The sequence below is a fragment of the Urocitellus parryii genome, chromosome 3, assembly GCF_045843805.1.
Source record: "Urocitellus parryii isolate mUroPar1 chromosome 3, mUroPar1.hap1, whole genome shotgun sequence".
NCBI lineage: Eukaryota > Metazoa > Chordata > Mammalia > Rodentia > Sciuridae > Urocitellus > Urocitellus parryii.
In genome coordinates, this window is record NC_135533.1 from 88062073 (window position 1) to 88073796 (window position 11724).

General features: G+C 51.2%; 1 protein-coding gene across 1 annotated transcript; it reads left to right on the plus strand.

The window, feature by feature from the left end:
* Positions 1-5684: 5684 nt before the first annotated feature.
* Inmt (indolethylamine N-methyltransferase) lies at positions 5685-10639 on the plus strand. The gene is made up of 3 exons (XM_026401562.2): positions 5685-5846; positions 7025-7232; positions 8130-10639. The coding sequence occupies exons 1-3, from the start codon at positions 5693-5695 to the stop codon at positions 8557-8559; spliced, it is 792 nt and encodes a 263-aa protein (XP_026257347.2). The 5' UTR covers positions 5685-5692; the 3' UTR covers positions 8560-10639.
* The last annotated feature ends 1085 nt before the right edge of the window (positions 10640-11724 follow it).

The following is an 11724-nucleotide window of genomic DNA, read 5'->3' on the forward strand; positions in this document are numbered from 1 at the left end:
AATATGGATCCCACCACTCACCTGCAGAGGAGGCTTGGAAGAGGTTCTCCAAGGTTAGATTTCAGGTGTCTGAGTGGAAGGCAGAGTCGGTGGCCAGGTAGTCTCCTCCCCCACACAGCCTGCCTTCCAGGCTCTCTGGAGCCCTGCTGCTCTGCCTGCTCCTTCAGCCAGGGCTGCCCACTTTTTTCCTCCCAGACTCTTGTACTGGGAGTTGGATCATCTCCTTGGCCAGGGCTCCCTCTCAGGAAGGGCTCAGATCCACACAGAAGAAGCCAGAACTTCTGTGTTGGTTTTCTGGCTGAAGTTTATCAGCTAATAAATGATCAAGAACAGAGGAATGAAACAGGGTCACAGATGCGTGTCCTTGGGTGTACTCCGTTCCAGTTCATGAGTGGTGGAGCTGGTGCTGGGGGAGGGAGAGAGTTGCAGAAGGCCAGAGACACCCACAGAGACAGACAAAGAGATAGAGACAGAGAGACATGGGGTCAGCAAATGGCCCCAGCATGCCTCATTCTCGGGGGTTTGGTTGGAAAACAAGAAAGAATCAGAGGAAAGATCCCTTAAGGGCGAAGAAACAGGATCCAGAGATGGCCAAGATTTCCCCAGCCGGGGTCAGTGAGCCTGCCCTGGAAAACAGCTTGTCCTTGACTTCGTCAAATATTCCCCCAGGCTTTAATCTTGTTTACTTCACCCATTTGCCGAATCAATCTTTTCTCTTTGATCAGCGCAGGAATAAACATAGGCAGGGCCCCTGAAAATCATGGGAGGCCCTATGTTTTTGGACATGAGAAGGACCTGTCACAACATGGCATCAAATTCCACCCCCACGTAAATACACACACACGCAGAACCAGGTGGTATTGAGGGCAATGCCCTGGTTGTGATCTTGTACTACTGGTTTGGAATATATTCCTCTTGTGGGAAACTGGGCAGAGGGTACATAGACTCTCACACTTATAGCTGCACAGATATCTATAATGACCTCCAAATAAAGCTTTATTATTAAGAAAACATAGTGTTGTCAAATCCCTTTCCAAAAGTCCCTTTCAAGGAAAGTCATTTCAGGCCACAAATTCTAGTACATTTTGCAAATGGGCAAGCCTGGTACTCAGGCTGGGGGTGAGTGGCTTCACACAGTCCGAAGAGTGACATCAAGGAAGACGCCTTGGGTAGAAGTCCCTGACACTTACTGTGCCCCCACTGCATGCCAGCGTCGCCTGTCACCTTCATCTAGGAAGTAGATCCTGACCTGCTCCCTCAGGGACTAGGAAGGGGCTGTGCCTTGCCCACTGTGGCCTGGCAGCAATGATAGGGTTCAGATTCAAATGCCAGGCCCCGAGCCCAAAGCTGCCTCCAAGCGCCCCCTGTCCATCAAAGCATGCCCTCCCGCCTGTCTCTGTCCCTTTGTCGAGCACCCAGGCATCATCTGGGACCCAGTGATGACACAGAGACCGCTTCTGAGATTCTGTCTCTCCTCCCGGCTCCCAGCGAGCAAGGACATCATCCCAGGTGGAGCAGAAGAGCCCTGAGTCCTGTCACCAGAACCAAAGGTGGTCCGCGGTGATGTTCGGGTTTCTCGTTAGCGGGAAAACGTTTCAGAATATAAATTTCAACCCCTCTTTCACCATCGTTCTCATCATCAGGTTGAGTCACCTATAAATCTCCCCCTTTTCTGAGGTGAATGGGGCTTGGACTCAGGTGTTTCCAGTCGGTCAGTGGGAAAGTGGCGATTGTATGCCAGACAGGGAAGGCCTGGCTGCCTGTCCAGCGGGGACAGTGAAACGAGACTTCTACTTAATTTGTTAAAATGAACAGACGTGGGTCTGATGGACACACACTCTGGGGAGTTAGGAGTTGGTGCACTGAGTGCACCCTCGGCCCTGGAGTTCTCCTGTCACAACCCCTCCACGCGTGCACCCTTGCACACTTGTGCTGGGCTGTTATCATGTGGCTCTGCCCTCCCAGCACTGACACAACATCCCTCTCCATCACTCTTCAAACTCTGGAAATGACAGTCGTTGGTGGCCAATGACTTCCCTAAGGTTGCTCCGTCCGCTTAGTGTTGGTGGGTAGAGCATCACAGGTTTTCATGAGAGAGGACGTGATCAGCGTCATTGGGAATGCCCACAGCTTTCTCTGTGTTTTGGATGCTGGCTTTGGGTTAGATTCCTGTATGTTAATTTACTGAGTCAGGGTCTGAAAACTTAAAAATAATTTTGTATATGTGACTTAGGCAAGTAATTGTTAAATTAATCTCCCAAAAGGAAAACAACAGTATCTTTTGCCTTTTAATTATTTGTTTTTCTGTAATAATATCATATATTACGTGATTTGAATGAGAATGATGAATCTCTTGTTTCTTTCCCTTTAGGCTTCTTTCTCCTTCCCCTTCTTCTTCTTCCCCTTCCTCTCCTTTCCTTTCCCCTTTCCCCATCATCTCCTCCTCCTCCTCCTCCTCCTTCTCCTCCTCCTCTTCCTCCTTCTCCTTCTCCAGGGGGATTGAACCCAGGGGCACTTAACCACTGAGCCACATCCTCAGCAACCCCACCACCACCTTTTTAAAAATTTTATTTAGAGACAGGACCTTGCTAAGTTGCTGAGGCTGGCTTTGAAGTTGCATTCCTCCTGCCTCAGCCTCCCAAGATGCTGGGATTACAGGCATGTGCCACTGCGCCTAGCTCTTGGGGCTTACTTCTAAAGTTAGAAAATTCTTTCCACCCTGAGCCTTAGTAACTAATCAGTAGTGTTGACGTCTGTGGTTGATACGATATATATATTTTTTTCACACATGGAAGACACAGAGCCTTTTGGGTTTTGGGGTGAGGTGAGGCTTGCATCTCAGCACACAAAACAGGCCCTGTCTATATTTGTAGATTCCCCACTTCTGGGCCCATCTCTTCCTTCTGAAGAGTGAAGCAGGAAGACCGGTGGCAGAAGTCATAGAGAGTGTGGCCTGCTGAGACCCTGGTTTTCCTAGATGGGAGGGGACTGATTTTTTTTTTGTTGACTGGCTGACTTTAAATGACTCTTCCATTTTCTTGAAATTTGTCCATTGTTTAAAATTGTGGCCAAAGTCCTTTGAATAAAAATTTCCTAGAGCTATTAAAAAAAAATCACAGTATAGATAGATGCTGGTCCCAAGTACTGCAGAGACAGAGGCAGTAGGTGCACAGGTTTGAGGCTAGCCTGGACAATTTGGCAAGAGTCTGCCTCAATACAAAACAAAATAAATAAAAATAAAACAAATAAAAAGCTTCCTGAAATGACATGCGCATTCTTAAAAGGGACTGAAATTGCCTGAGTGTGAACAGAATGTCATCCAGTTGATGAGAGCAGACCTTAGGACAGAGGTCTTCAGCTGGGGCAGTTTTTCCTACTAGGATACCTCTGGCACTGTCTGAAGACGTTCTTGGTTGTGACATCTGGGAACTGGATGCTACTGGCATCCAGTGGGCAGAGGCCAGGATTGCTAAAAATCCTACAGTACACAGTTCAGTATCCCCATCCCAACAAAGAATTATCTGGCCCCAAATGTCAATAGCTGAAAACCCCTTTCTAAGGATACATCCATGAGAGATGTATCTTGGAGCAGATGATCCCCTTGCGGACCGGACCAGGCTGGGATCAGGATGTGAGGTGGGCTGTGGAGAGGCAGGTGGAGGCTGAGAGGCAGGTGGAATGCCCCAGGGTGGGGTGGGGAGGAGTTTGCATTCATTCCTCTGGGCAGCAGGAGACACTGGAGGCCTGGTGCTGGGGAGGGCCATCTTCCAAGGGCATCCAATTGCAGCAGGTGGATCGTTCTGGGAGGGATGTTCTCCCCCAACCATGCGGAGAGCCCTAGATGCCCCATCTCACTGCCGGGCTCTGGGCATCTCCCGGATGGGGCGTGCACCTTCCACTCCAAGTCTGTAACCGGGACTGGGATCCTGTGCTGTGCATCCACGTGTCTCTCAGCACCCATTCTCCTTTCCTCCCCAGCAGCTGTGGGCCTCCAGAGGCTATTTGAGGGGACCCCAGCTGCAGCCCCGTTGCCCTCCAGGTTTCAGCTGGATATTGAGGGAGGGAAGAGAAGGAAGACTGGTAATTAATTTTTTTAGTTTGGCTGCTGCAGGGGGCCTTCTCTACACAGCTTTGTCTCAGGTCTCAGAGAATAATAGCTCCTGTCTGCCACTAGCCCTGAGTTATTGTGATATTTATTCTACGTGGCAACTTGAATCAGCTGTGGTATCCAGATACGTGGTCCACCATCATTATGGAAGTTTTTGTGAGGTTTTATTTTTATTTTATTAACACATTAGTTATCATGAGGGTGTTTTTGATGGGGGTGACACTTAAGTCAGTGGATTTTGAGTAAAGCAGATTGTCCTCCTAGTGTGGGTGGGCCTAATCCAATCAGGTGAAGACCTGAATGCATCAAAAGACTGGACCTTCTCCAATCAGGGAGGTGGTCCTAAGACTTCAACTATAATATCAGCTCTTCTCTGAGTCTCTAGCTTACAGCCCACCCTGCAGATTTGAACTTGCTAGTCTCTATCATCCTGAGAGCCAATTCCCTAAGACAAATCCTTTCTTTCTATGTACACATCCCATTGGTCTTATTTCCCCAGGGAACCTTGGCTAAAAAGGGGACCTCGTGGCTTCCCCCAGTGCCACTGGTGTCTTTGTTAGCACTGTCCCTTTTTAAAAACTCTTCTTGGGTTATGTAATCTGAACACAGCAATTTCCTGCCTGCTCAGCCATGGTCTCTGGCCTCCCTTGGAAGCCAGGGGGAGTGACCTTAGGTTGATCCTGCCCCGACTGCAAGCTGTCGGGGGTTATGGGAGTCGAGTTGTTTGTTTACTTAAAGTCAGAAGAACACATTCTTATCCCTCCCATTTCCAGGGCAGCAGGCCCGAACCTCCAGGGTGGCAGATTCATTTCAGTCTGGTTTGTGGCCAAGTCAGGGCCGGTTCCTGGTCCAAAAAAAAAAACACACACACAAAAAAAAAACAAAAACAAAAGGAGGCTGAGTTTTTCTCTGTCTGGGGGAGATTTTACAACCCATTCCCATTTTAAAGGGAAGAACACTGAGGTACAGGGGTTCATGTACCCAGAGGCAACTTCTCATCTTCCCGTGCGCCCCCCCCCCACAGTGCTCTGCTCCCATCCCTGGGCCTGAACTCTGATCCCCACCAGGACTGGGCTCCATGGCGTAATGCCCACTGCCTGGCCTGGAGAGAGCCACTGGGCCCTGCTGACTTCCAGGGTCCAGGTGGGGACTTTCCTATGTGCTCAGGCCCAGGATACCTGTGACCCAGGGGGATGCCTTTGATTCTTACAGCCAGTGAAGCGGGCACACAGATGGAGAAACGGTAGTCTGACACCTGCCCCATGTGCACGCGGGCGAGAGCTGCACCCAGGGCTGGCACCATCAGTTGCCCCTGACGGACACACATCACTTCCGAGAGGAAGCAGCTGCAGCCATCGTGGCTCTGGATTTAGAAGAGTGTCAGGTAGGGCATGCCAGTGTGGTGGAGTGAGGAGGGTCCCCGTCCCTTCTGCATCCTCCCAGAAGGGGAAACTCATGGACAGGCCAGTATGGGAGGAGCAAAGGGACGATTCGGGAATTCTGGGGGTGGAGTCTGAGGGATGAGCCCTTATAAGACTCTGGCAAGCAGGCAGGCAGGCGAAAGGATTGGAGCTGAGGGTCACCATGGAGGGCAGCTTCACCGGGGGTGATGTGTACCAGAAGCACTTCCTGCCCAGGGACTACCTGGCCACCTACTACAGCTTTGAGGATGGCCCGTCGCCTGAGACGGAGATGATCAAGTTTAACCTCGAGTGTCTCCACAAGACCTTTGGCCCAGGTGAACAGAGGTGGCCCTCAGCCCTCAGCTTCTTTCCAGGGACCCAGATGGGAGACAGAGAAAGAGTGTCCTGGGGAGTCCAGGCTCCTCTCAGGGCTGCAGATGTGGGGTGGGGTGGGACCCTGGGCCTCTCCAGACAACTGTATTCCTGGAAGTCCGGTCTGTCTCCCACAGGCCTGAGAAGCTGAGGAGCTGTGAGGCCCAGGGCTCAGGATGTGCAGGGGAGGACCCAGCACCCTGTGGCTCCCAAACTGCTCTCCTGGAAGGCCTCAAGGAGAGGGGTGGGTGGGGAAGCCTCTCGGGATTATCACCAAGTCCAGCCCTGCTCTGAGGCCTGAGAAAGTCAAGGGCAAATGGACTGTGGTGACCTCGGGATGGCACCACACCTGGAATGCATGGCCTGCTTGTGGCTGTGAGGACAGCCCTACTCGGGAAGTGCTGCGTGGGGTCTCAGCCCTGTCACTAACCTCCTGGCAGGGCCCTCCGCCCAGCACCCTGGTCTGAACCGTCCGTAAGGTGGACCCATGGTGCTTGGCCATGTCCTCTTGGTTTGTGCCGTCGCGTCCTCACTAGGGGTACTTGGCTGGAAAAAAGTGAGGGACAGAGTTGTCTGGTGGCCCAGAGGCAAGAGAGGGCTGCTAGGCTCCAAGGCCTGGTGGAGAAAGCAGGTGGGGAAACAAAATTCAGATTGCAGAGAGGCGGCTCCAGCCTGGCTCTGCAGGGAATGCTGGGAGTCACGCTTCCCTCCGGCTCCCAGGTGGGCCTCAACTCACTGGGGGTCTTCCCAGGTCATCTCCTCTCAGCTCCCCGCTTTGCTGGCTCCACACTCCATGTTCCCATCAAGGAACCCACCCAAGTGGGGCTGATGTCCAGGGAGTCTGAGACTGAAAGGGCCCCTGCCTGGGGACACGGCAGCCTGAATCCTTTCCAGAACAGGGCTGGGGGTTCCAGTTCCCAGTAAGATACGGGGCGAATTGTTGACCCTTTCTCCGAGTCAGATTTCTAATGTGTAAAATGGGAAAAACAGGAGTAGTTGCCCCACAGGTGGCTGTGAGCTGTAAATGGAAATTAATTCATGTCACGAGTGTGGGATGGGTCTTCCCTGCTGGAAGCTGCCGAGCCAGGAAAACCCTCATGCTTGGTGCTGCTTCTTACCTAACCCCCCCTCTCCCTCACAGGGGGTCTTCGGGGGGACACACTGATCGACATTGGCTCAGGCCCCACCATCTACCAAGTGCTGGCTGCCTGCGAGGCCTTTGCAGACATCACGCTCTCGGACTTCACGGACCGCAACCGGGAGGAGCTGGAGAAGTGGCTGAGGAAGGAGCCGGGGGCCCATGACTGGACCTCGGTGCTGAAATTTGCCTGCGAGCTGGAAGGGAACAGGTGGGGATGCAGCTTGGGAGGGTCCCCTGCTGGGCCTCCCCCCCCAACACCTTTCTCAGAGGGCTCTCTGGCCTCAGTTGTCCCTGACATTTTGAGGACAGTAGGACCCTCAAGAATGGGACCAGATGCCTTGGGGTGGGGGACAGAGTAGGTGGATCTCTGAGCTATAGGATCATAGGACTGTGCTGAAGTGTGACATAGCCAAGTATGACCACTGAAGGCCAGGTGACAGGGCTCTTCCTTCCTCCTTCCCTCCTTCCTTTCTTCTGCCCTCTCTCTTTCCTTCCTCCTCCCTCCCTCCCTCTTATCTCCCTCCCCCTTCCTTCCCTCCCAATTCTCTCCCTCCCTCTATTGTCTCCCCAGCTGTGAGAGGCCTTTGCCCACCACCACCCTGAGCTCAGGCACCTTGAAGGCTCACTCAATGCTCCTCCCCTCCTAGCTCCCTGCATCTCCACCTGAGAGAATCACTAATATGGATTATGTATGTCTAAACAATCTGCTCTTAGTTTTACAAACTTTCGAACTGTCTGACTAAGTAATCTGCTCCCTGTTAGCTTCCTGGATCTGCTTTTCATCTCCCCACACGGTATTTTTAAAATAGCCATACCACAAATCCATCTGCAGTTAATTTGTTAATTCATCCCTCCATCTCACCGTGCTGATCCACCAGCCCACACCTGGGGCTCTTCTTCCTTCATGGGGATCAAGTAAAGGGGGCTCACTGGAAGGTTCCTACCACTCCCTCATCGTTTTCCTGCTGTGGGACCAAGGCCTAGATTGTAGAAGCACCACTGACTGGTCACACAGGGACTCTGGGACTCCCCCATCTACATATGGCAGGCTGTGTGTGTGGGCAGCCTGGACGTGCCTTCCCTGAGCCCCGCCCTCTCTCCGCAGTGGCCGCTGGCAGGAGAAGGCCGAGAAGCTGCGGGCCAGGGTGAAACGTGTGCTCAAGTGCGATGCCAACCTGAGCAACCCGCTGGCCCCGGTGGTGCTGCCCCCGGCCGACTGCGTGCTCACCCTGCTGGCCATGGAGTGCGCCTGCTGCAGCCTCGACGCCTACCGTGCTGCGCTGCGCAACCTCGCCTCGCTGCTCAAGCCAGGCGGCCACCTGGTGACCACAGTCACGCTGGACATCTCGTCCTACGTGGTGGGGAAGTTCAAGTTCTCCTGCGTGTCCATGAAGAAGGAGGAGGTGGAGCAGGCGGTGCTGGACGCTGGCTTTGACATCGAGCAGCTCCTGCACAGCCCCCATAACTATTCCACCACCACTGCTTCCAACAACGGCGTGTGCTTCATTGTGGCCCGCAAGAGGTCTGAGCCCTGAGCCAGGAGGGCCAGCACTTGTCCACGTGCTAGGGAGGGACGGGTAGCATCTAATGCCCCTGCTTTCAGCACTCATATCTTTTCTGAAAGTCTGAGATTCTAACATCCTCACTTTAGAGCTCTATGTTTTCCAACATCCTGTGTTCTAGGGTCCTGGGAGTGGAAAATTCCATTTTTCTAGTATGCTAAACTATCTGACTCCCAGGGACTGTAGAGTCTCCCGGACATGGTTTCTGTCTTTACCCAGGATGTCAGAGACAAGGAAGCCAATAGATAGTGCTATGTTGTAAATGCTTCAAATCCAGCTCTAAAGAGAGAATAGCACTGATTAGCAGTGACAGGCAATTTCTCTGGTGTGAATGATCCAACCATGGTTGATTTCAAGCAACCAGTGGTTTAACAACTCATAAAACTCCTAAAGATTTTGTAATTGGCTCTCATGAGCTGATATGAAGTGACCTAAACATACCACTGCCTCTCCTTTGCAGATTTAGAAATAAAACTACAGGGTGTCCAGTTAATTGAAATTTAGATGAATAAAAATAATACTTTTTTTTTTTAAAAAAAAAGAATAAGTATGTGCCCCAAATTGCCCAGTACATACTTATCCTAAATGTATTTGGGTTGTTTATCTGAAGTTCAAGTATAACTGGCTGTCTTCAAGGTCATCCAGCAACCCAGATACAGACCTATTTTTCTGGCTCCAAAGTGAGAAGAGGGGCTGCCCAGGAGCTAGTCTGCTCCCTGCACAGAGGAGCCTTTATGTGGGTTAGGAAAAGCTCTCCTACAGGTATTTTCTGGGTTGAAAAGTTGCTCCTTGTCCCACTGGAAGGACTCTGAGAACAAGATGACACTTCTGGGCAAACATTTGGAGAAAAAAGCCCCCTCCTTAAGGCCAACATGGTCCCACCCCTGGATACCTACCTGCTTCTCTCCTCTCCTGCCACCACCTGCACCTGCGGCATATGCTGCAGAGCTGGGTGCAGCAACCCTAATATGGTCAGGATTCTGGCCTCAGCCCTGCTCCACTGATCTGGGCCTTATTCCCTCTTTGTGGAGCAGGGGAAATGGGATCTCATCTAAATAATCTTCAAGAAAGTTCTAAGAACAGAAAATCATTGATGTGAAAGTACTTTGAGAAGTAAAAGGATTTGCACAAATTGACCTATGGATATTATTTTCCCAAAGGGTTAGAGCTGGAACGGTCTTTCAAAATTGATTTTTTGATGAACAAAAATAATACTTTTTTTTAAGAATAAGTATGTCTCCCAAATTTCATGGAACATACTTATCAAATCCCTGCTTTTCACAATCCAGGAAGCTAAGGGCAGTGGTTGCCCAGAGACACAGATAGCTGATAACAGAGTTGGAAGAAGAACACAGGTGTCCCGACTCCTCGTCCATTTGGTGCACCAGATGTCTCTGGACCTGGAAGCACAGGAGTCCCCTTGCCCCATCTAGCACAGGCTTGTTTCAGCACCCATCCCCCCTCAGCATCCCTACACTTCCCAGCTTACACTTGCTCCAAGCAACACACAAACCCCAGCTCCTCTCTTCTGACTTGTCTGGAGAGGCACTGCATATGTTAGTTTTAGACATGCTCCTGGTGGAACCATCAACAGGCAGAGAAGGTAGGGGCCTGGCAGGCAGAGTCCAGGAATTGCAAAAATAAGGCCCTGATAGGGAGTTGTGAGGGAATATGAGGTTTCTGCCCAAAGCAGCCAACGAGGGGCTAGTTTCTGCAATGTGGCCAACAGACAGTTGCCCTGGAGGAGGATTGCTAAGGAAAGGAAGCACCCCCCTGTGACTTCCTTCGGTGTCAGGACTTCTCATGGAAAGCCATCTGGCCTGAACATGGGCAAAAGACACAGAGAATCCAAACACATGCCTCGCTCCCAGGGCAGCTTAGTGTGCAGAGTGGATTGGCTGCTGTGGGTGAGGTGGTGGGGAAGTGAGTCTTCAGGGGCTTTCGGTCCCGGGCCAGGCTGGATTGAATGGCTCTGCTGAGCACCTGCCACATAGCCACTGCAGATACTGTGTGCTTTCTACATGCCTTAATAAAACATTTTGTTTCACTTTAAGCAGCACGGAAACTGTGGTATGTTGATAAAACTGTGGGGGAAGGAGTCTTTAGAGGAGAAAACTTCATGTGACTTCTATTTGGAGTTAGGGTTATTGGACTTTTATGGGTCATGACTCCTTTTATGCAACAGTTCACTAAATTGCTGTTACATAGGATATGGGCAGATTTACTGATGTATCCAGAATGCAAACAATGCAAAACTCAATGGTAGTGGCTTCATCAATTTTTTTCCACTGACATTTCATAATAGTGCCGGGTATTGGTTCAGTGACTCAATGGTAACAGAGCTAGCATCTCTGCAATTAATTCAATCTTTTATCATGGTGGCAAAATGGATGCCATAGCTCCAGGCACCATGCTTAGATTTAGATTTAAGGCAGGAAAATGCAGGCAAACGGGACTTGATCTTAATCTCTGTCCCTCTTAGGAAGAAAGCAAAAACGACTCCAGAAGACTTCGGTTGTGTCATGTGACCCTGAACCAACAGCAAGGTAGTCTGGGAAAGGAAGCATGTCACTTTCCTAGTCTCTATGGTGGAGATGGGCTGGGGAGAAGCAGATTGGCAGTCTGTGGGTTAGCCAGCAGCCAACCTCAACTGCATCCCTTTTGGGTTGAACATGGCTGGCTTTGTTTCTTCTCGCCAAACCTGGTTGTCTGAAGCCCCTGACCTCCTCCATTCCATTCCCTGTGGCATCTGCAGGAAAGCCCTCTGCTGGGCAGGAGAAAGAAACCAGAACCCGCTGGGTCAACATCCTGGGCCTCTGGTGGATGCCTCCCCCATGACCCGAGCTCCCTGGGGTGGAGGGATACCTTCCTCCTGCACACATAGCTTGTGTCCTGTCGCGACCCCTCGCCAGTAAGGGAAACATGACACAGGATTCTTCTTTCAGCAGTTTACTCAGGACCTTTGAATCATGATGAGAAAACAGGAACAAGAGAGGAAAGAGCGAGAGCGGTCGGTCTGCCGTAGCTTAAGTACCCAGCCTCGCCAATCAACTAGCACCACGTGGAGAAGTCTAGTAGGTACAGCGCAGCGGAAGCAGGCCAGAGCCCAGCCCACAGCCTTACAAGGAGCTGTTTACT